We start from the raw sequence: 23,773 nt of genomic DNA on the forward strand, positions 1-23,773 counted from the left end.
AAAAGGCGGGATGTAGTAGGCATCGACCAATCAGCAACAGACTTCATTCCAATTCATTGTCGGTTAGGTTGACCTGCATGCTACCCATGTGGGTCCAATGTTGACTTGAATCCTAAGAAAGTTGGGATCGTTTTTCCAGAGTAGTTCGTATTAAGACGTTTTCAACAATGTCATCTTTTTTTATCAAGGGGTCAAAAAAATACCAAGTAGCAAAAACGGGGATAAAGACATCAAAGCGGAAAGTAAGTTTAGCGGACCGGGGCGAAGTAGCCACTGCTCACTGCTAAATGAATTTGCCTTGCATACCTGCACGTTTAATCTTGCATGTCGCGATCGATCTCATTTTTAAACATCTTTGACCCAGGGTGACGCCGACCCGGCTGCGAAGGGCAAAGCCAAGAAACAGAAAGCAAAGTATAACGAAGAGATTTCCAGCGACTCTGACACAGAGAGGTAGACAACTCGGGTCAAAAATTTAGCAGGTATTTATATAGAGAATAACAATATCTATTTTTGTTGGACAGTCCGATAGTTCCCAAGAAAGGTCAGGCCAAAGAGGACTATGACTATGATGAGACACCGCAGGAGAAGAAACTGAGATTAGCCAAACTTTACCTCAACCAGTTAAAGGATCAAGGTAAGCTTCTACTTATATATCATCATTTCTTAAGTCTACTTTCTTATACTTATTCATTCTGTTTTGAATAGAGGAAGAAAAGATAGAAAATGACTCATTTGAAACTGATTTGATTGCGGGGAGACTTCAAGAAGAATTGGTAAGACACAATTTCTGGAAAGAATGCTGTGCTGAACAACGGTATAAAATATTGTCTTTCTTTCTTTTTTACAGCTTGAGCAGAAAGGAAAGCTACAGCGGTTCATTGCCAAAGATGTAAGAAGTAATAAAATGTCTTTGGTGGGGTGGGTTTACCCATTAAGTATTGTTTTTGTCTTTTAGCTATTACCACCTGACGCTTCAGATATCCGTCTGTTACGAGGACACAAGCTCCCAATAACCTGCCTGGTTATCAGTCCTGACGATAAGTTCATCTTCTCTTCCGCAAAAGACTGCTCCGTAATTAAATGTAACGTACCGTCAGTTTATTTTCTGCATTGCCCGCGGTGACCTCATATGTGTTTTAAATGATGTCTGTTTTTTCTACAGGGAATGTCGAGAGCGGGAAAAAGCTACATGTCATACCTGGTGGAAGGAAAGGGACAGAGGATCGCCATGTTGGACATACGGCTCAAGTCTTGTGCATGTCTATATCATCCGATGCCAAATACTTGGTGAGCACTCACTTTTACAGTGCAAACCGTGACTAACAGTTTGAGTAGTAAAAAACTTGGTCTTTATTTAGGCCACCGGAGACATGAATAAACTGATTATGATTTGGGAAGCTGAAACGTGCAAGCATCTCTACAAATTCACAGGACACAAAGGCCCCGTGTCGGTAGGTAGTCGCCTATCATCAGGATTTAATTTATTTGATTTACTTTTAGGGTGTTGATTTATCTATCAGTCTAGCTTTTGTGGGGTGGTCAGATTCTTTTTAAGGCCACATTACTGCGCTGTCAAGATCCCACCTCAACACATGAAGAAGCTTGTTTGTTTGCTTGCAGGGTCTCTCGTTCAGGAGGGGAACTCACGATCTGTACAGTGCCTCACATGATCGCTCCATCAAAGTGTGGAATGTGGATGAAAACGCATATGTGGAAACTCTGTGAGTGACACCTTAAAAATATATATCAGCATTTACAAAGTAATTTTGAATCTTGACATTGTTGACATTTACCTGCCCTTGATGACTTTAAACAGCTTCGGCCATCAGGACGCCATCACGGGACTGGACTGCTTAAGCCGAGAACGTTGTGTGACCGCCGGCGGCCGAGACCACAGCGTGCGGGTGTGGAAGATCGCAGAGGAGTCGCAGCTGGTCTTCCACGGCCACGAGTGAGTGCTTGCGTGTGTCACTTGATGGCGCCAGTGAGTTAACACTAAGCTTTTTTAAATTTAGTTTCGCACAGCCAACCGACAGTGGTTTATGTAAAAGTCCCGGTCAATGTTAAATGGAAGCATTGTAGTGGCTGGCGTTAATCAAAAGGCAGAAGCCACTTTTAATTTGACACGACTGTTTCTTCCAGGGGTTCAATCGATTGCATCCAGCTCATCAACGAGGAGCACATGATCACAGGAGCTGACGACGGGTACGTTCTGTCATCAGCAAAACTTTGGACCCCTGTCATTATCATTAGCATGTCAGTCTGACTCAGTTTCTGGTCCCACCTCCTCAGCTCTGTGTGTCTTTGGAGCGTCAATAAGAAGAAGCCCCTCAGCACGGTGAAGCAGGCTCACGGTTGCCATGGAGACCCCGGGCTGGAGCAGCCTCACTGGGTCGCCGCGGTAGCCGCGCTTCAGAATAGCGACGTCGTAGCCTCAGGTGCCTCTGGCTGTGAGAGTCCTTCCCAACACACACACACACACACACACACACACACACACACACACACACGTTCATTAAGGCTTGTTGAATATATGCAAATATATTCCGCTCGGTGTGACAGGCACATGTTTCCATTTGGTTGAGTGTTTTGGACACAAGACCAATACGTTGATCCAAAGTCACTATAGCTTCTGTTTCACAGGTTCCAGCAACTCGCAGGTGCAAGTGTGGAAATGCAGTCCGAATTATCGAGGGCTTGAGCCTCTCTTCCATATTCCACTGGTAAGAGCAACTTGGAATGGACTGACTTTCACACAACACGTCGCCTTCGTGTTTTCTTATTCTGCGTACTTCTTTTCCCTCGCTCAGGTCGGTTTTGTCAACAGCTTGAAGTTTTCGCACTCTGGTCACTTCTTGGTGGCGGGTGTCGGGCAGGAACACAGGTAATATGGCTGTTTCCATGACAACCGTTCCCTGACATCTTTTTTAGCATCAGATGTTGTCCACTAGATGGTAGTGTTCTACTTTCGTATTACGAAAAAGGTCATTTGACCTGCTGGCTGGTCAAATTCAGTTATTAGTAAATACCACTAATGGAATCCCCATGAACAAAAATGAGCTAATAGAAAGAGTATACTGTGGTATTAAAATGTCATCTGTCTCTGTGCAGGTTGGGTCGATGGTGGAGACAAAAAGAGGCCCGCAATGGAATCTGTATCATTCCCCTTAAAAGAAAACCTACCAATCAAGATGAAGCCCTTACAACAGAATAGTGGACTTATTTTTGTTTTGTGAATTAAAATTGTTTCAAAGCTTAAGACTGATTCCTTTGTTTGCTCAACACTGAGAATATTTGAATTTGACATCATATAAATGTGAGATGAGAATTATATTGGTATCTTTTTGTAGGAAAGCTCAAATTGGTTTTCCAGTACCATTTAAAACTTTCTGTAGCGTAAGAAAGTAACACCACACTGTGTTGTTAATGGGAGGTTCTTTGTCATTGTTTAGCAAATACAGTCACTTGCTGTTATAATGATTAGCAGTTAGCTTGTGGAGCAAAAATTGTTAATATCCAGACAGTGTATTTAAAAACAATACAAGTGCCAACTACATTTATTTATCTCTCGTCTTTCTGCAGTTTGACTTACAAATTTCCACCAAAACAGCTTTGAGAGACATCATTGAACTGAAATGCCCGGCCCCCCCTGTTAATAAAATAAAATAATTTAAAGAAAATGAATAAATGCTATGGATGCACATCACAGTGTAAAAATACTGAAAATCTTCAAATGCTGCGCATTCACAACATCCTACACAAATGAAAGCAACATGTTAATGTTATTAATTTGGATGCAAGTCAGGTTTATGTGGAGGCAGACCTGACATGGTCTTCAGCCCGTATGAGTAGAACATCACATGTTGATACACATTACATAAAAAAAAAACATTATTGATACCTAGGTATTGCCAAATTCATAATTATACTTCCTATTGGCTCTTAACTGTTTTTGAAAATGTTAAAATACAACTCTATTCTCTATTCTGATATTACAAAAACATTTTTTATTTACATAAGTTACATAAAAGCACGTGTTCTAAAGTAGAATGTCTACATCAGCACATTTTCCTTAGGAGTTATCTGTTATGCTCACTAAGATGGGTCACTTTTTTTTTTACTACGTTAAATAAACATTTTTAGTCTTCAAACATCGTATATATTCACAGCACTGAACGGACAATAAGATAAGAACAGCTGTATTACGTTATCGCTGCACACAACATGACAAGTTAGGACAAGGCACGGTGCAAGGCGTCACGAGCCAGAATTTAGTAGGATTTTATACCCCCAAAAATGCATTCATTATAATAGAAACATTGAAATATTCTTTTCTTTTAGTGGCTTGTTTCATAATGGCGAATTTGATATGAGCAAATAAAGCTTTAGAATGCGCAATTATTAAGTTCTTGTTAGATTGTTGTGAATGTAACAACATGGCCTGTCCAGTTGTTAAAGTTTACACAATAATGACCCTGGAACAGATTATTATTATTATTATTATTATTCCGGCCAGATAGAGCCCAACTTTTTTATATGATTTCCTACTAAATTCTCACAAAAACACATTGTCCAAGTGTAAACCAAAGAAGTCACAGTATATTAAATAATCTATACAAACGAGGGCCTGTCGAGCGATCCCTACTGTTCGCTGGGGGGCAGCATCAGTTCTGCCCGCACATTGTCTCTCTGGCGCCGTGGCGACCGGGCCTCTTTACGCACGATGATGGGATGGCGCTCACAATGAGGAAGTCGTCGAGTCCACCACTTCACGACCGTTACAAACCGTTGGCACATAGTTGGAGGCTGACCCTGAGATATGTTCAGAACAAATGTTTCGACAATGTCATTTCATAAATCATGATTATCATTTTAGATTTGATAGATGGGCAAGTCAGGTAAAGGAAATCGGCCAATCAGGTGAAAAGATGCCAAAAACACGTAATACGCGATTAGTTGACTGGAATCATTAAACGTCAATGAGGAGTAGTGAAGACGCCTCATCGACTAATCGATTTAAAACATTGACCTTTGATTCCCAATCTGTGGTATGATGAGTATCACTGGTGGCGCCCTCTTGTGGTACTTGAAGAAATCACACATATAGGAACTAGAAATTATTTAGCATTGTCAAGAGTATTTAGGTAACTGTTAGTTGCTATTTAAAAAAATTAAGAGTGATTAGGTAACCTTTCGGGCCTATAGTGTGAATGTTTAAGACTACACTATGTAATCGGTAAATTTTAAAGTATTTGGTTAACTTTTAAGGAATACTTACCAGATTTGAAGAGTAGCCTATTTAGTTAGCTTTTAGTTATTAATACAGTTGAGTGAGTATTTAAAAAACATTTTGGAAGTATTTGATATGTTTGAGTTACATTGTATATGAGCACTTGGGCCCACTATGCATCTGTATTTTAATGTTGGTCATCGTGGTAACACTTGAAGAGCCAAGTATTTGTATTATGGATTTTTTTTTTTTTGAGTTGGAGGTTGTGTGTATGTGCGCACCTTTTGAGTAACTGGAACTGGGAGCGGATGCAGAGGCTGACACGGTGGCACTGAAGCGGTTGGCTGTGACCCGCAGCGAAGCGACGTTCTTCTGAGGCTGGAAGAGGATGATGTGGACCTTTGGAGCGAACAGGCAGCCCAGCACCACTGATCCGCTCAGACTGACAGAAATGCACATGGTGGTGGTCTGGACCTGCCAGGAAACATGGGATGCCAGCGGGTGAGTACAACACAATACAATACATCTTTATTCATATACAGCTTCTTTATAAACGTGTCCATTTTTTTTCTTTCTTTCGCACATATGAAGGAATGCTAATCAAATGTACCGGACAGTCAGGAGTACGTTAGTCATGGTTCAGCCTCTAATATGAGCTGACTGTTGGGGTCATGTGCCTGAGTACCATCTCTTCCCACGCCACCGGATAGCCCCGCAGTCCAAAAACTTCTATTTGCAGACGCACAGCATGAAGTGAATAGAGAGACCCCTCATAACCTCCAAAACATACGCAAGAGGAGCCTCACACGTTTTAACTTTCGTCTGGAAAAATACTGTCGGTTGGGTTTTGAGTGTTGCAACTGTTTCCCGTTATTTTTATATTCAACTCCAATTTGTAATATTGAACCCCAAATGACCTGTTGTGTATTTGTTATTGTGTTTCCAACATTTTGCGCCCTGTCATTTAGCTGAATTAGATTAGCAAAATGTTGGAAAAAGCCATCTGTGCTAAGCAGTGCAGTTGTACAAAACGGTTATGCAAATTTTGTCAATTTGTTCCAGACACTGCCTTTGTTCAAATGTGTAACACCCAAAGGTAGCCAAATTTTAAGCACATGCAGTAACAATCTGTTGTATTATTATATTCAAACAAATAATTTTGAATAGACAAAAAATATCACAAAGAAGGAAAAAAATGTGTGTTTTTTTTAAATCTTTTTTTTTCCCATGTGTGTGAGAGGTTGTTTGATGTGAGCGTTTTTTGGGGTGAGAGTTAGGGGCTTCTTGGTGTCACTTGAGAGTTTTTAGGTAAGAGACAGACAAACATTTTGTGTGTGTTAGCGAGCCTTTGATATTTGTAGAGGTATTTTTAGTCCAAGAGATTTTTGGAATGTTAGAGAAAATCACAGGTGAGAGGTTTTGTGTATGTAAATGAGTTTTTTTTCTGTGTGTGTGAGGGAAACTATAACTGGGCCATTCCACTGAACCACAGAATCAGTGCCATTTGCTTGCTCCGCGCTCCCCTCGCTTAAAATTTAATCAGACATGAATTGTACAACCCAACCTGGCTGTCTCGGGCATCTTATTATTTTTATGGCATTGTTTTTTGTGCTGAAAGTCCAATTTTGATTACGAGGATCGTAAGTAATAAGAATTCGTTTTTAGCTTAAAATGATAAAATTCATGAAATAAAGGCAATACAGAAATGTTTTTTTTTTTTAGAAACTTCATAAATGTAGCTGAAACAAGGACTAACATAAAAATGCGGGAAAAAACATTTGTGGTGCAAACTAATGTTTCAAATTGTATTTGCAGCCAATTCAACATGCAAGACACTTTGCGCAATTAAAAAAAAAATCACTATGCATTTCCTTTTTTTTTTTCACCTGAGGACACAAATGGCAGCAATTTGGTGGAATGGCCTGCCATGAAATTGCATTTGACATTTCTGGCTCAGGTGCCCGATAGTTACCCTGTAGTCACTGGCGGTGACATAGAAGATGGGCTGGAAGGCAAGCCAGATGATGCAGGTGGTGTACATAGTAAAACCGATGAACTTGGCCTCGTTGAAATTTTCTGGGCACTTCCTCGTCTTGAAGGCGTAGACGGTGCAGAGGACGATGAGGACGCAGTTGTAGGTGAGCGACATGAGCATGCTGGAATCCCTGCTGTTGCACTTGAGGGTCACCACGTCTCTCCGCTCCGGGCTCACCTCCTTCCTCACGCCGGGCACCTCCACCAGCAGCCAGATGACGGCCACCAGAAGCTGGCAGGAGATAAGCGCTCCGCATATGGCCACCTGGGAGGCCGGGCTGATGAAGCGAGGCCGCTGGGCGCCGTCCTTCACGCCGCTGAAGATGCGGGCGATCCGATTGGTCTTGGTGAGCAGAGCCGAGTAGCACACAGCGAACGACGTGCCCAGGCCCAGTCGGCGCAGCGTGCAAACGGCGGTGGAAGGCTTGCCGATGTAGATGAAGGTCATGCTGTAGCACATCAGGACTCCCAGCAGGAGGATGTAGGAGAGCTCACGTCCGCTCGCCTTCACCACCGGCGTCTCGTTGTGCTTGAAGAACAGGGCCACCACGGAGAGGGTGCACATTATTCCCAAGCAGGAGATGGTAACGGGTCCGATGGCCCACGCGTCCTCCCAGCGGATGTACTCTTCGGGCAGGTCGTAGCAGCCCGTCAGGTTGTCCAGGGGCCACTGGCCGAAGCCGCAGTCGGCACACGTGAACTCGTCCTGAAGGTACTGGTAGGGTTGGCAGGGGATGCAGATCCAGCAGCACACGTCGCCGGGCTGCATGCTCTTCACCTCGTTCTTCCTGCAGGGGTCGCTACACTGCGAGGTGGGCGGCGACAGCCCAGGCCAGCTTACCAGCGTGGTGTTCAGGGTCAGGTTCTGGTCCCAGTAGCCCACCTTCTTGTAGACAAACTTCCCGTCTTCTTGGTGGTAGTGGAAGATGTTGTAGCGGCTGATGCTGTCGCCGACAGAGTCGAAGCGCACCATGTTTAGGGTGTCCACGGGTCGAAACGGAGCTGGAAAAGAATGACAGGTTCAATCATCGTTTTGACATCAGATGAATGACCATATTTGGAAGTCAACCACATTTTCCAGGAAAAATAATCCTCAAAAGGCAAAACTTTTATGAGCTTTTGCTTTAGTTTTGATTTACAACATTTATATTTACTCGTGCAAAAATGTCATGGATCGTCTCAATTCGTTGGCTCCCACAGATCTTTTTGCTTAAACTGCGGTCACCTTGGCAGACATATTTGATATTTTGTGCTGCGATATGATCGAGAGTGGATTCACATTTCAGACATCTGATTCCATTCGTCTTTTTTCAAATAGGACGCATATCAGAAGTGAGCCACACGGCATGAGATAACTCGAAATTGGATCACTTTTATCGCTATTTCATAGAAATCCGGCCAAACATCTCATTTGCATAACCACATGTTATTTCCAAACTGGAGTGTGAGGCCCGCGGGGTTCCGTGTGCCATAACTGTTGTTTTCTAGATTCAAATAATGTCATGTCAAGTGGTTGTTATGATTACTACCTTTAAACTTGGTCTTCAGAATGAACTCCTTGTAGAACCTTTTGCCATTGCCCGGTTTCATGGCTTCACAGACTTTGGAGGTGTTGGAGCACACCGCTTGCCTCATGTTGTGTAGGGCGTAGGCCATGGCATAGACGGCGTTGACCACAAACATGATCTTGGACTCCTGCTCAAAAGTGCCGTCCCTGAGGCTGCGCTCGCTGCAGCCGTGTTCCTGGAGGCTGCAGCCGAAGCGGTGCTCCCAGAACTCTTTGAACCACGGGTTCCTGGTGTTGGTGTAGGGGTTGAGTTTGGTGAAGTAGTCTTCAAATTCTCTGATAGGGTAGGAGGCCAGCTCGATGGTGAAAGCGCCATCCGCAGCCGTCTCGCTGCCCCTCACCACGCTCTCCTGCGCTCCCCAGCCGTCACTGGCCACCCAGATGAAATTGACTTTCATGCGGGCAGCGGCCACCAGCAGCTCCCTGGCATCCTCGCTACGGGTGAACATGATGACCACCTTGGCGTTGGACTTCTGCTGCAGGGAGCGGATCACGTTCTCAAAGCCCTGACGGTTCATGGAACGGCTCACCTTGGCCGAGGTGGCGATGCAGATTTGGTGGGAGCGGGCCTCTTGCTGGAAGGCGTCGATCCCCGTCTCGCCGTAGTCGCCCTCCGATGCCACAGTGGACACGTAGGTCCATTTGAAATAACGCAGAATCTCCGCCATGGCTTTGGCTTGGTAGAAGTCTGCGGGCACGGTGCGGGCAAAGTAGTCATAACGGGATTTGTCACTTAGTTTGGCACTGGTGGAGGCGTAGCTGATTTGAGGGATCTGGAAGAGTCGAAGGAGGTTGGCCACCTTCAGAGAAACAAAACGGATTTTAGAGAAATCCACATTGAAATTTTTAGTCAATATACTTTTTTGCTCAAAGACTTTTAACACCTGCCTGGCTTAAACATTTGTCTTTGTGTTGCAAAAAAAAAAAAAAAAAAACCTGCGGGAATTGTCCATTTCTGGACATTTTACAAGGAATGGCCTATTCGGGGAAAAAAAGAGACATTAGCATTTGTTAATTTGGATGTTGGCCCTTCCGGTAACTGTTTTGGTCTTTGCTTCCAATTTAATTTCATGGAAGAGGCTCTTTTTCATGGAACTTAATAGTTTCTCTGTGTGCATGTAGAGACTGCACTACACAATGGGGAATCACCGCTGGTTCCTTTTTTTGGTTTTCGTTTGACAGATAACTGCGTCTGGACAGAAGTGCAAAGCTGCAAAAACAAAGCATGAACAACAACATTGAATTATTCTACGCTAAGATTTCATGTACATCACATTTATACTTCTATCCATCCATGCCGACAGTATGTAAAGTCGGTCCATTCATTGACTTGCATTTTAACGCACTTCAGCTGAATGGAGCAGTGGAGTGTTTGTCACCATCAAGCTGTTTACTCAGTCAGGGTCCGCATCGCCAGCGGCTTCAGCCATCAGACCCGTAGCTTAATGCCAACACCCGCAATGACCAACGAGGGGGATTTTATCAGGCTGTTTTGTTGCTCTTAAGCTTTGCTGCTGTCACCGCGGGCTTTTCACTCCGTCTCTCTTCGCCAAGCTATCTCTCGAACCAAACCTCCCATTGTTTTGAACTATCTATATTCAAATTTGACCCACAGACATTAAAAAACAATGGAGAACTTTGGGAGCCTATTTTGGTTAATTGGCCCCTGTGCGCTTGACATAAAAACAGGAGTCATTTTATTTTACTGCTAGTGCAAAGTTTAGTCTACGACAATCTAAATTTGAATATATGTTTCGTGAAATTGTATGAATTATTTCTGGTCATTTATCTTGTCTGCACTGTTGATTTTTTTTTTTTTTTTTGCCCAATAAGATTTCAGACTCGCATGTACTGCCGACTGCTTCTTTAACTTATATCGGATTTCAGATTGGGCCCAGGGGTCCAGCTAGCTGGCACACAAATGTCATCATTTTTCCATCCTCTGATTGGTTGCTCAGAGCAAAATTCCCTGAAAACAAATCTCAAAGACAGAAACCTCGTTTTGCACTTGATACATATTCATCAGTCTCCATCCAAATGAATGTATTTGTCTTTTAACTTATGTATGTCGTATGAAAAATTGGCTTTATCAAAGTAGAATTGTCACATTATTTACTCGAGAGGTCGTAACTGTTTGAATACATTTTTTGGCAACAAAGCACAGAAACAGACCAGATGGAGAAGTGTGTGTGTGTGTGTGTGTGTGTGGGGGGGGGGGGGGGGGGGGGGGGTATTTCTATGAGTCCTCACGAGACACCATGGTGATTATTGAACACAAACACGCTTATTATGCATCCCTCTTGCTTTACTGTAAGCCTCGGGGGCTTCCCTAACAATTATGTCCTCATGGGTGTAATACTGAAAACATCCCCTTTAAAGATTAAGCCATTAAAGTCTTTTTATAAAATAATTAATTCCTGCCCGTACACAAAAATAAATCCAGGAGTCATATTATTGACCGTTCATCGTCGTACAGTATTCCACTCACGGGCCACATTTAACATTATGGCTTTGATTGTGGCAGTAGTTTAAAGTTAAACAGCTAGTAGATGGCGGTAAGTATAGGTAGGTGGGGATGTTTGTACGACATTCCATTGGTCACAAGGATAAGTACAGCAGATACTTTTGTTGAATATTTCTCCAACATTAGGTCTATTAAGGGTATTTCTCCCCTTGTAAACGTATACGACCAAGCAGAGACGCACTTTGTGTATTCCCACCGATAACACACCACCAACACGTGTGGCCTGAGAAGTTACAAAAGCGTAATGGACACGTACCCACGCATTTGACCTCCTTCTACTGCAACAGCCCAAAGACAAGAGATGGCACAGGCGGCAGGCATTCTACTAGTTCTGGAGGGTATGAAATGAGTCAATGTGATGGATTCAAACAGGCACGCCACGCCACGTACCCGTTAGTGCTTCATCTGTGAGTGCAGTCGGCCGATGAATATATATGAAATCGCCCACTGGCGCCTATACGTCCATATTGAATTTGCATCTTTTCCATACTGCGGGCTGATAAACGGTCTTGGAAGTATCGGGGACACGTTTGATGTCGCATGTTGTTTAATAGATACATTGGATCAACTTATACATAGGTAGGCAATTTAGTGGAGTTTGGTTCTGGCCGAGATTTCTTATTAAAAGTCTCTCGCACGTTAGCTTAACCCTACAAGCAGACTGACAGCAATTATATGCTCTTTACAGTTCAGTGCTTTCATCCCCGAAAAATTGGTCCGCCTGCTCCGTGTCATAACTTCCGCTTCAGTGAGCGTGGTAAAAGATGAGTTATGGAGGATTACATTTCTACAACCATGAGTGTTACGAGCTAATTAAATTATCAGTTACGGTCACAAAGTTCAGACCGTGACGTCATTCGCGATTCAAGACTTTGTCGTAAGAAATTAGTTGACCGAAATACTATGACTGTACCTCCAGAAACATGGCAGCTATAAAACTGAGTACTGGATGTTTTTCGCTAATATGAAAGCAATGTTGTTTCAAATTATTTGTAGTCACAAAGATGGCAGACTAGGCTCAGAAATAGTTGTTTGATAGGAATTCTGCGTTTTTGTCTGGAAATTTTTATCTGGAATTCTGGTTACATTTGTTCTTGAAAAAAAAAACACTTAAAAAAAATCTGCAGCATTACGGGATTCTAATCCAAAAAATCGGAATTAAACTAAGCCATCTGGAATAGTGCCTATATGTTTCTTAACTCATGTCGCTGTCATGACTTTTTTTTCATCTCAACATAGAAAGTCCATCTGAATGTCCCAGAGGTGTGTGTCAAGTGGAAGCCTCTAGCAGATGACATTCAGGCAGACACTTGAAGACCTGAAGCTTTTTCCGCTTTAACCTCTCTCTGAATGGCCCAGAAAAAAACGACTGCTTTGCACAATAGTTAAGTAGACCATGCAGAAACGTGGACTGGCAAGAAGTTAGCAATAACTGTGTTTCGACTTGACGTCATCAAGACTTGCTTGACTTGTGAGAGGAGTGTCATTGGGATGTGTTAATTGGGAGCAGAACGACTGTTGCACAGAATGTGTGAGAAGTTCATGCACAAAAACGACACTTTGAAGCAAGTGAGAGGACAGGATGGCGGAGGCTGACAAGCACGTTGTATGAACTGATGCACCTTTGTCAACACGATTCTTATTTGCACCCAGTGTTTCGGCAAACAAAGCTCCAATTTACAGTTTGTGTGCAAAAAAATAAGTTGAGAAATGTTAACTTAAAAGGCACAACGGGTGAAAAAGTGTAAGAGAAAATTAGTGCAAGTGTTTGTACATGAGCTTCAAGGGGCTCATATTGTTACTTTTACATTTTTAATGTTATGCAGATATGCTGAATTTCATGCTTTTAGAAATTGTGATCAATGCCACATAATGACAAGAGTTCCCATGTTTGCACTTTTTGTTTTAATTATTTAAAGACATGCAACAAGTTCAAAATCTCAGCAAAGAAAAAAGGCTGGCTATCATCATTATTATTATTGTGATCATTATTGTTGTATGTTGTTATTGTTGTTGTTTATTTATAATTACTTTAATCTGCACTGATGCAAAATCAATGTAAACAAAATATACACTGGATACAGTTTCATAATGAAAGATGGTGGACTTTTTTTTATATACGTAGTATATATACGTAATGTATTGATGTCAAGAAATATGTAAAATGTGTTAAAACAAAAACCAATACAAAAAAACATTGATTATAGACCCACCTGACATATTTGTGTGCATATTTGAAGTTTTGTTTGATTTATTTCATGCATCCAATTCAAAGTTTGGCTTCCCCTGTTGGAAAGTAAATTAAGGCATTGTCTGGAAAAAGTGCTGGATTTGAATATGGGCATAAAATCCGAATAAATGCACATCAACAATCAACGCTAATTCCATCCTCCACCAGATGGTCACGAATTCTTCTTTTGTATGAAGTTAAGCCTTGACAAGGTAGAGAGAAAAAATAAAAATGATGAAAGAGTCTAATTATGAGAGAATCCTTGTCAGGATCACAAGAGACTGGCACATCTTCCATTCGCTTCCTTTCTTACACACAGGTGGACGCTTTGCTGCTCACTAAAAGAGAAATCTCACAGATGGTGCAAATAAACGCTTCTGCTAAGTTTATGAAGAACATTCTTGGCAGGCGCTCGTTGTCTTGACAGACTCAAAGTAAACCTGCAAGACAGTTGAGTGCCGTGACAGTGTAAGCTTCATTTTTGGAGCTGGGTGGTCTGGGCGGCGCAAACCTGCTGTTCTTTTGTCAGAAACGTTGGCATCGCAGCAAGGAAAAGGAAGTCGATATTATGCCAGTGGTTTTCAACGAGGACATCCTGTTGTTGAAATGGCCTTTCACACTTACGAATTGCTTACTGGACTCATGCCCAGACCTGATTCAAGACTCAAATCACGCCGTAGCGTCACAGTCTTATTCAAAGAATCGGTACTTCCTCTTCCTATATGTTCATTTCTGTGGAGGTGCTGGCAATTATAGTGAAAAAAAAAAAAATTATACTCCCACGGCGAGAGGCAAAGGAGCTACAAATAGATTTGGTTATGAGGAGCCATCCAAGTCTCAACTCTCATTTTCTTATGCAAAGGCACTTAGAAGCAAGCAGAGAATCAGTTGAGTTTAAAAATAAAATGAAATGAAATTGATAAAAGGTTTAGAAAACAAATCAATGGAAGGTGGTTGCAATCATGAAGGTTTGACTGCTACAATATATAATTCATGTGTGGCATGGAGGACATCATCATGCTTGCATTTCTTCCCAGTGGTAAAAATGGATCTGCCATCTTAATGGTATCCTTCTGATAATGTCAAAACTCAGTGGAAATGTATGCATGGAATCATTCAACTCTGGCAAAACCATCTTTACATTTTGCCCTAAAGACGTTCACATATTTGATCATTTATATTACAATCTGAGCTGTCAATCAAAAGTCATCTTTTCGGTTACTAACTCTGAATTTGAACTAATGCGCAACAGACACTTTTAGGTATCTCAAAGATGATGAAAATAATGGATGATAATAATAATAAACAATGAAAGTAATTGACTGCATCAATAAAACTATATTCCTGTGCAAATCAACAATATGGAGCAAGTTATATAATTTGAGAACAGCGTATGTGCCTAATTGAACTGTTGGCAGTTGATTCATTTCAACTAGGCGCACAAATCCACATAATGTGCATACACAGCGGCAAATACACTGATTAACATGCATGAATACATCTGCATATTCATGAGTTCACGTAGTCACCAACACTTCAGGTGTTAAGTCAATTATTAATGCTCTGGGTGTGTTTACTACAACGCACGAGACCGTAGACTGTCTCGCAATAAAGAATGAGGCACTTAGTTATTTCGACTTGAGGCAGGAATTCACTTTTGTGATCATTTACATTTTCTCATTATTTGAATTTTTATTACAAATAAAACAGGGGAATAAATGCTTGTGCCCAGAAATGGTTGGACCATAGATTGCAACATGTCTTCTTAATAGTGTCTTTTTGTTTGGGGGGAAAAAATGAGATCAAATTTCTCGATGATAATGAAATCGTTAATAGCAGCAAGTGAAGAAAATAATTGAATGAAGGACGTTTTAGTTAGTTAATATTTTAAACAGCAGGTTTGGAGGAAGCACTGTGATCTAGTGGCTAACATTTCTGCCTTGCAGTATGAAGGTTCTGGATTTGAAACTTTGCTCTGGCCTTCATGTGTGGAGTTAGCAAGTGCTCAGATTTTACCTTTACTTGCTATGAGATCCTCCCACATTCCAAAAACATGCATGTTAGCCTCATTAAAATATTCACAGGTATGAATAAGTGCATTTACCTGGATGGAAACATCACTGTAGGATCCGCCGATAACCCCCGAAATGGCCAGCGGGACTTCATTCTGGATGGGTCGGGACCCATCCGGGCAGATGAAGCCTGGGTCGTGCACCTTAGTGAGAGATGCCCTGACAAAATCGAGGGACTGCTCCAGAGCGTAGGTGTCCTTTGAGCAGGTGTCAAGGATGTGCGCCCCGAGCTGGAGTCCAGGAAGAATGCGATCACTGGAGTTAATCTCGTCGAGCGCCAGCAGCATGGCCTCCAGTCTCTGGATCCCTCGCTCCGCGTTGATTTTACCACAGTCCTCCGTCCCTTCGCCTTTGTGGTGCACCGGGAAGAGGCCACCGATCACCAAGTCGCCGTCGATGAGGATCTCACGCTTGGCCGCCGGGGGGAGTCTGGACATGCTAGGCAGGTTTCCTGGTACCAGCAACTCCAGGAGGAGGATCTGGAGGGGCCAGTAAGAAGGCGCTGGAAAGGCCCAAGACCTGAGGCGGAGCGCGATGCTCAGCATGGCGGAAAAAAGATTCGGGTGGTCAGTGTATTGAAGCGTCGGGAGGTGGCAGTTTACAGAGAGTGTGTGTTTTCTGATACTGGACACAGCATGGTGGACACTTCCTATAAAGAAAAAATCAACAATCAATACGGTCATTATTGTTGGCATCACAGAAAGAACAAAAAAGATTTTTAGCCAGCCTTGTGACGAAAACAGCAAATTCTATCATTTCACAGAGCAAACCTGAAATTGTTTACTTTGTTCTTATGAGACATAAAATCCAAGCTGTAGAAATTCCGGACATTTCCCAGATGAGGAGGATTTTCTCAGCTTACGAGGAGATGACACATAGATGGTGGTGCTCCTCAATGTTGCTATGGTAACTTGCTGGGTTCAAAAAAAAATAATAAGAGAGGGTTGGACTGCAGGGAAGCGGGCAGTGTATGCTAATATGGATCTCTACAGAGGCGAGCCTACTGTGTTTTGATTTGGTGAGTTGTTGTGATGTCTAATGATAATGAAGAGGGCTCATTAAATTATAATAGCCATGCCAAACATGCTTATTTATTCATAATCCATTGTGTATTCAGACTTATTACTGTGTCCATCCATACCTTTTGCACATGCTATGTGATATTTCGGAAATAGGCGATGACGCAAATTGACGATCGTCAATCCACCTCGCTCGGAATATGCTCCAAGAATATTCTGTGATGTTCTCAAAAGGAAAACAACAGGAAGGTAAGAGTCTAATGAATGCTGCATTCCCCCGCTCAGGATAAATATTACATCAGGTTGTGGGTGGCAGCTCGAGCGGCGCATTGATGAATGCACTGCTTTGTATCCAGCGAGGAGGTTCGCCGAGAGTGTGAAGATGTGATCTAAGTTACGGACGGGGCGGGTGGTGCAACATGGCGAGCACAAAAACGAGGTGCAGGTGTCGCCATTCACGTTTGACCTAATAGGGTCAAGGTCAGAGTGTCACTTCCATGTCCAACATGAAAAAAAGTCTAATTGCTCTTCTGTGCTGGAGCAGATGGCAGCTTTCTGGTTGCAAAGGCAAGGTCGCCGTGTGAATTAATGGCGCCATAAGGAACAGCCAATTAGGCGAGCCTTTGTAAAAGTAGGCCAAATGGAGGTTGGAGGTCTCTCAAAACTCTAAGAAGTGCAAATGCAGTCAGACGCCATAGAGGACATGAGACGGCAGGCTATCAAAAAAAAAAAAAAAAAAAAAAAAAAAAATTTCCGATTTGAAAGACAACCAGGACCTTCATCAGCCTTCAAATGGTCCCATCAGCCTTCAATCAAGTCATTACAAGGACGCCCATGTAGACGTGGCGGCGGAGCGACTTCGTGCTCCGAAAGTTCAATCGGAAGGAAGCAGTCGGAGAGGACTTGTCCATTCACCATTAGCATAAAAGATGCCTTGATAACACAATTTTTCATTGTCTGGTCCAAATATAGCCAGAGTGTCATGTGCGAGTCTGTGCAGATTCACTCTCAACTATGCTGTGATTGGCACGTACAGTCGTGTATGAAGATGTTAAGTGAGAGACAAATTTTAAGAAGCACCTGTGCTTGAGTTCTACTGTGATGCATCTATCCAACAATGATTTAAAGAACTTGTCCTTATGAGGGTCTAGGGTGAGATCAAGACTTTTGAGGACAACCGAACCGATGACCGATTTACATTGGTGATTCCTCCTTTTGGAAAGACCTTCCGTTTGATGTTGGGCAAGACCCTTGGTTTTATCGTGTTTACATTTCCATGTTGTTAATTTATTGTTTTAACTGTCTACTTTCATACATCTTATTTTCACTTGATGTATGATACAGCACTATGTATGCAGATCTTGAGTTGAGTTCTGACAACTTTTTTGGTTTTAGTCAGTAGTATGCTGAACTTCACAACTTCACCAAATCAAGAGGTGTTTCCGGTAACTTCTGCACTTACAGTAATTAAGTTAAACAACCAATTAATTGAAGCAGTTGCGTTTGAGATCATTTGTACGCCCCATTTTGCCTCTCTTCTAGATGACAATCAATTTTACACAATCACACGACTCTTAACAATCAATTAATTCTCAAAAATGTTTTTAAGTGTCCCTCACAATCACAATACACATCCATGTATTGTTAAATTACAATAACAATTAAAACCAAGTAGTATTACAATTCTTGCAAAGGCAAGATTTGACCTCTCTTATTGGTTCTAATTAGATTGAGTACCTAACATTGTAGCTGGTGGTTGTAAATGAGATTTACTCATTCAGTAACATTTGAATAGAATCTGAATGTATTCATTAATATTAGATTAATGCAGACAAAGCCTCTGCACTCTTTGGTGGAATCCTCCAGTGTACAAGTATTGACATCTAATTTAGTGCCTATGAGTTACAGTAATAGGAGCTCAAATGTGGCACTCGTCCCATGAGATGTAGTATATAAGTATATATGTATATATATATATCATATACATATATATATATATACATATATACATATTTGAATTGGTGTTTTTTTTTTTCAATGCAGACAAGTGTAAGATAGAAATGCAACTTGTTTGGCTCCAACACTGATTTTCCTCTAAACAAATGGATTGGGTGTGGAAGAGCGCGACAGAAAGTGACAGTGACAGCTCCAGCCGCTTGTCATCATCCATCACTGTCAAGATGTCACCTCTGATGGCCACTAGATTAGGTAGAGAGTGTACTAATCTGTGTACTACACTTCAGCTAGATCTTAATGTAAGAGCAGTATTTACTGGAGAGGAAATAAATCTGTTTTAATTGATATTGCCAGAGCAGTTTTATAGCACTGCAAACAACAAATATATTATAATAGTCATAAAGCTACCGTTATTTATTTTGTAAGAGCATTTTTTTGTCATGAAGTAGCCGGTGAATGGAATTTTGTTTACATATTTCATAGCAAACACGGCAAAATATTTCTATCGTTTCTAGCAGAGCTAGAGCAGTTTGCCTCATAAACTTAACTGAGAAATCGAGGTGTTTTGATTATATTACCTAAAAGAGTTAATCCAATTGCAGGCTGGAATACAATGTGGAGTATAATTCGGATAATATTGTATTTAAGAAAATGAGAGAGCGCAACAGAGAGATGAGGCTCATGATGCAGGAAAAATCACGTTGAATTGGAAGGAAATAAAAGCACGGTGCCTTACCAAAAATGTTATTGACGTGCAGCTTTCCTTGGCGACCGCGAACGCACCGAGAGCCGCTTCATGTGACCAGGAGCGTGCAGATGTTGTCCTCTTGTGCCGTGTTTGCCAAACTGCTCTTTGGATCTGTCCTTGGTCCTGAAGTGTTTGCTCACAGGGGCAAAACTCTTTGGTGCACTCCAACTTGTCAGCCGTCGGACAACTGGACCATCCAAGTCCAGCTTGGCGCAAAAAAAGATGTCACTGGGCAATGCAGAGAATAACAGAGCTGCACTTGTGAGGAAAAAATGGCGTTTATAAAACAACTTCAGGAGCTTTCGTCGTCGAGAAGTGATCAAAACGAACTTCAAAACAAGCGGGAGCCGAAGAATCTCGCTCGTGGTGCTGCAACACGGACGCGCCTCTGCTGCTCCACTGAGCGCAACGCGACCACGCTGCATGCGCGCTCCCGCCTGTCAGCAGCTTCCAAACAAAGCCAAACGAGACACAGGCTGGGTGAAGCTCGGTTTTAAAAAAAACTACAGCTTAGTGAGCAGGAGCAAAAATACACTTGTGAAGACAATTAAATGTATATAAAAAAATAATCAATAAAAAAGAAGGTTGCTGATCTGCATTCCAGCCGACTTTGGGCAAAGGGTGGCGCATTGTGTACAGTTAACCATTACACTCACGTTCTTTTTAACTTAACGCTGCAAACACCACTGTAAGCAGGTTAACCTTTTTCCAAGTGATACATCAGTGAGTCTGCCATATTGAATGTGGCCATCATATTAGCAAATTATATTTGTAAAACGGAGTTAGAATGGCCTAATATTTTAAAAATCTAAAATATTGGTTACGGCATGGCATTTGTACCGATTGCTTAATTTTGCCACATCGAATTCAAGGTGGGAACTTTGACGAAAAGAGTAGCTTGCTCAGAAGTTAGAGGTTAAGTGGCGGCTCCTTCCTTTGTTACTTCAAGACAAATGAAGTTAATATCAGATATTGAGTTGGGATTTGCTGTTCAACCCATTCCACCAATATGAAGTTCAGTGAACTCTCAAAGCAAGTGAAGTAAAAAGTCATCTATAAGAGAGGAGGAAAGAAATATTAGATGTGACCAAATAAACAGAAATGAATAAAGTGATTGTATTTCATTGGATCAGGAAGGACGAATAAGATGTCTATGTAGCACATACTCAAGATTCCATATTGCAGCTAAGTGAGTATTTTCCCCATTGCCTGGGGAATATGATATCAGCAGCATTCCTGTTGCATAATTGATTAGCAGCAGCGAGGTGTTCAACTGCACAAACACAATTAAATGTACAGTTCCTCTCAGGAAGCAAGTTGGTTTTACAGAATGTGCGAATGCGTCTTACTTTCTCAGTTCGGCAGCCACCTTCACATACTTCAAACAAACACACACACACACACACACACACACACATGCGGGCTGGCACTCACCTTTCATTTCAGGACAATAGCCGTGCAGGAGGGGTTGGGCGAATAAGGTTGTTTTCTGTGCACTGGCAATTAAAATGACAAGCGGGTCCTGCCTGTTGCGTAATTCTCTCAACTAACACAAAGGGACCAATTTTCTACTGAAATACACTTGTATTTTATATTACAATGATGGATGGCCAGTGGGTGGAATTCAGACTTTAGATAGGAACATGCCAATTAATGTCACAGGAAATAACAGGGAGGGTGAAACAAAGCACCGCTATCCTGCAGTAAGGGTGTGGGCTTGTTGAGTTGTATGTAATTATTAAAAATTCAAGAGATATTAGCTAGACAGCTACGGCAGGCAATGTATTCCAATGAAAAATAAGTTGGAAATTGTATAAGGGTATGGTAATGAATCTACCTGGGCTTTTTCCCAGCAACAAACGATCACATTCGGTTGATTTCATAAGTGGCGAGAAAATTGTATATGTAACTGTATATTTAAAAAAAAAAAAAAACTCCGACGGAATGTGAGACTGCCTTGCAAATAAATTTTTGTTAGAATATTAAAAAATGGAAATGAGGATGTATATTCTGTTTTCTTTTTTCATTTGGTTGTCTTAAATGAATCACATTGATGATTAAGTTTTTGAATCTGTTATGTTTAATACACAGCTCTAAGTAAAATTAATTTTTAATGTAAAAAGGTAGTAATTATTCTAATTATGGTTAAGTTGAATGCTACATCTCATTTATTTATTTCATTTCTTGGGTCACTTGCTAAAAATAAAACAATTCATCAAAAGTGCCGCCTGATCATTAATTGATGCGAGGACATCCGCTCGATTAACGAGTCAATTAATTTTAACCTTGCACAGTTGCTCATTTAGTGCATGATGAGGAAAGGACTTTTTTTTTTTTTTTTAAATGTCAAATTGTTTAAATCAGCCAGATTTGGAGAATTCATCCATCCATTTCCTGAACCGCTTAGTCCCCACGGGGGTCGCGGGCGTGCTGGAGCCTATCCCAGCCGTCATCGGGCAGTAGGCGGGGGACACCCTGAACCGGTTGCCAGCCAATCGCAGGGCACACAGACAGACAACCATTCGCACTCACACCTAGGGACAATTTGGAGTCTTCAATCGGCCTACCAAGCATGTTTTTGGAAAGTGGGAGGAAACCGGAGTGCCCAGAGAAAACCCACGCGGGCCCGGGGAGAACATGCAAACTCCACACAGGGAGGGCCGGAGGTGGAATCGAACCCGCACCCTCCTAACTGTGAGGCGGACGTGCTACTCAGTGCCCCACCGAGCCGCCTGATTTGGAGAATTGATGCTCGAAATAAAATTTAAGAAGAATGGTTGAAAAATTCTGTAACATTTGTGCAAGGACTGAAGAAAAAAAGTTGGTTATTGAAATTGCGGGTGAAAGGACCGATTATTAAAACAGACATCTGGCGAAATGAGTCCGCCATTTTCGATGAGTTTTATGCAAATTATAGCCACGTCTACTTTTCTGCCATTGAGTGGATGTTGCAATGTGTTCTCTTCATTGGTGCCGATAACTTTACCGCTGCTGTTAATGAGTTTATTTGCCCTCTTCACCCAAGCATTAAGTCCAGCAATACAGTCATAAATGTAAATATGATCATCTGCTCCTACTTTGCTTCACTTCATTTCACCCAGGGTCAAATTACTCCGAAGCTTTCTAAACTAAAAAAAAAAAAATGTAGTTAAAGTGCAAAAAAAAAAAAGTTAATCCATAGGAAATAATCCAATTTATAATACTATTATGATTAAATAAACACAGGCAATTTTGCATTTATTGTGATTCTGTTGCCTTGAGATAAGAGTTTAACTCATTCCTCATTCACACTTGTACCTCAAAACACTCCTATCTCAAATCGTCTTTCCCGTATTGGAATGAATTAAAAACCTCACTCTGCTCTTCTTGAGCCTCATTCCATTTTAAGGCAACCTTCAAAGTTAAGCTTGGAACAAGGTCATTTTTACATTTTCAGCGTTGACCTTCACCCAAGTGTGGACTTGTCTCTCACCAGCTATAGGTCGGCCCAATCTTCAGCGTGTTGAATAAGAGGCGTCTTGTTCCTATCACAGTCTTTTTATTCCCCCTGTCCTGTCAATCTCTTTCTTTTTGCTCATTACTCATATATGGAGTGTGAAGGCACTCGTCTAAAGTCTCAGAGATTGAGGGAAGTTGAAGTTATTTCAGCAGTACATCTGTGTGTGTGTGTGTGTGTGTGTGTGTGTGTGCACAGTAAACAAGGCAGGGCTGAGGTTCATCTGCTGGATGTAATTATACACCTCAGGGCTTCTCTTACATCCGCGAATCTCATCCATCAGGTTAATCCTCGGGGGAACAAAAAGCCCTTTAGCATTTAGATTTACAATGTATAAAGCGACTATAGATCGTCTTATTTGGAGAACATTTAACAGATAAACATCCAGCATTCTTTTCACGTCCCAGAGGCATATCCAATTTCAAATAAATTCAAGAATCGGTGCTGCCTGTTTTTTACCCCTCTAATTTGACTTCTTGACCAAAGTGGTAAATTGTGCTAAATGCTAAACAACCTCCTTATTGCTAACAATAACAAATGGAAAAAAAAATACACTCGTTTGTAAAATGGCAGAATCTTGCCACCAATCATTCTTGTAGCTCTTAAATAATGCCATGCATGGATACTTGAAAAATCTGATTGAAAAGAATAAAGTATTTGGAATTCATCAGTTGCCACTATTCCAAATTGAATAAATATTTTATTCTTTTGCTGGCCTTATTGTTTCATTGACTTATGGAACACTGTTACGGTGCGGCTGAGTAGTTTTTGGCTGTCACCTCCTTTGCGGTGTTAGAATGAAAATTGAGCTCAGTAAACCATTAATGCAGAGAGATTTGTGGTTTGTGCCCTCAGGTCAGTACCTTTCGGGCCACGTTTCTCCCTGGAGAGATG

General features: G+C 41.7%; 2 protein-coding genes across 3 annotated transcripts; one reads left to right on the forward strand and one right to left on the reverse strand.

The window, feature by feature from the left end:
* Positions 1-38: 38 nt before the first annotated feature.
* On the forward strand, positions 39-3,262 carry rrp9 (ribosomal RNA processing 9, U3 small nucleolar RNA binding protein). Of its 2 annotated transcripts, none has more exons than XM_049733009.2 (15): positions 39-242; positions 365-453; positions 525-637; positions 709-776; positions 851-892; positions 959-1,085; positions 1,166-1,290; positions 1,362-1,454; positions 1,624-1,724; positions 1,820-1,954; positions 2,146-2,208; positions 2,296-2,453; positions 2,647-2,726; positions 2,814-2,887; positions 3,115-3,262. In XM_049733009.2, the coding sequence occupies exons 1-15, from the start codon at positions 168-170 to the stop codon at positions 3,215-3,217; spliced, it is 1,446 nt and encodes a 481-aa protein (XP_049588966.1). In that variant the 5' UTR covers positions 39-167; the 3' UTR covers positions 3,218-3,262. The 2 variants fall into 2 exon arrangements, with proteins under 2 accessions (XP_049588966.1, XP_049588967.1); XM_049733010.2 differs by having other exon boundaries at positions 40-242; positions 2,296-2,441.
* Positions 3,263-3,544: 282 nt separating this feature from the next.
* Positions 3,545-23,006, reverse strand: grm2b (glutamate receptor, metabotropic 2b). Its single transcript, XM_049733008.2, has 7 exons — positions 22,856-23,006; positions 19,372-19,611; positions 15,693-16,309; positions 8,797-9,634; positions 7,206-8,269; positions 5,515-5,707; positions 3,545-4,815 (listed from the first exon to the last, which is right to left on the reverse strand). Exons 3-7 carry the CDS (start codon positions 16,203-16,205, stop codon positions 4,742-4,744), a joined length of 2,682 nt encoding a protein of 893 aa, XP_049588965.1. The 5' UTR covers positions 16,206-16,309; positions 19,372-19,611; positions 22,856-23,006; the 3' UTR covers positions 3,545-4,741.
* Positions 23,007-23,773: the final 767 nt, after the last annotated feature.

Source organism: Syngnathus scovelli, chromosome 11 (genome assembly GCF_024217435.2).
Source record: "Syngnathus scovelli strain Florida chromosome 11, RoL_Ssco_1.2, whole genome shotgun sequence".
NCBI classification, from domain to species: Eukaryota; Metazoa; Chordata; class Actinopteri; order Syngnathiformes; family Syngnathidae; genus Syngnathus; species Syngnathus scovelli.

Bases quoted from the DNA above. Each gene is read 5' to 3' on its own strand.
- rrp9 (XM_049733009.2), top strand. From the start codon at position 168: ATGTCATCTTTTTTTATCAAGGGGTCAAAAAAATACCAAGTAGCAAAA. The intron at 638-708 runs GTAAGCTTCTAC...TGTTTTGAATAG, and splicing joins CAACCAGTTAAAGGATCAAG to AGGAAGAAAAGATAGAAAAT. The intron at 777-850 runs GTAAGACACAAT...TCTTTTTTACAG, and splicing joins GGAGACTTCAAGAAGAATTG to CTTGAGCAGAAAGGAAAGCT.
- grm2b (XM_049733008.2), bottom strand. From the start codon at position 16,205: ATGCTGAGCATCGCGCTCCGCCTCAGGTCTTGGGCCTTTCCAGCGCCT. The intron at 8,270-8,796 runs GTAGTAATCATA...ATTCTTTTCCAG, and splicing joins TCTGAAGACCAAGTTTAAAG to CTCCGTTTCGACCCGTGGAC. The intron at 4,816-5,514 runs GTGCGCACATAC...AACATATCTCAG, and splicing joins CAGTTCCAGTTACTCAAAAG to GGTCAGCCTCCAACTATGTG.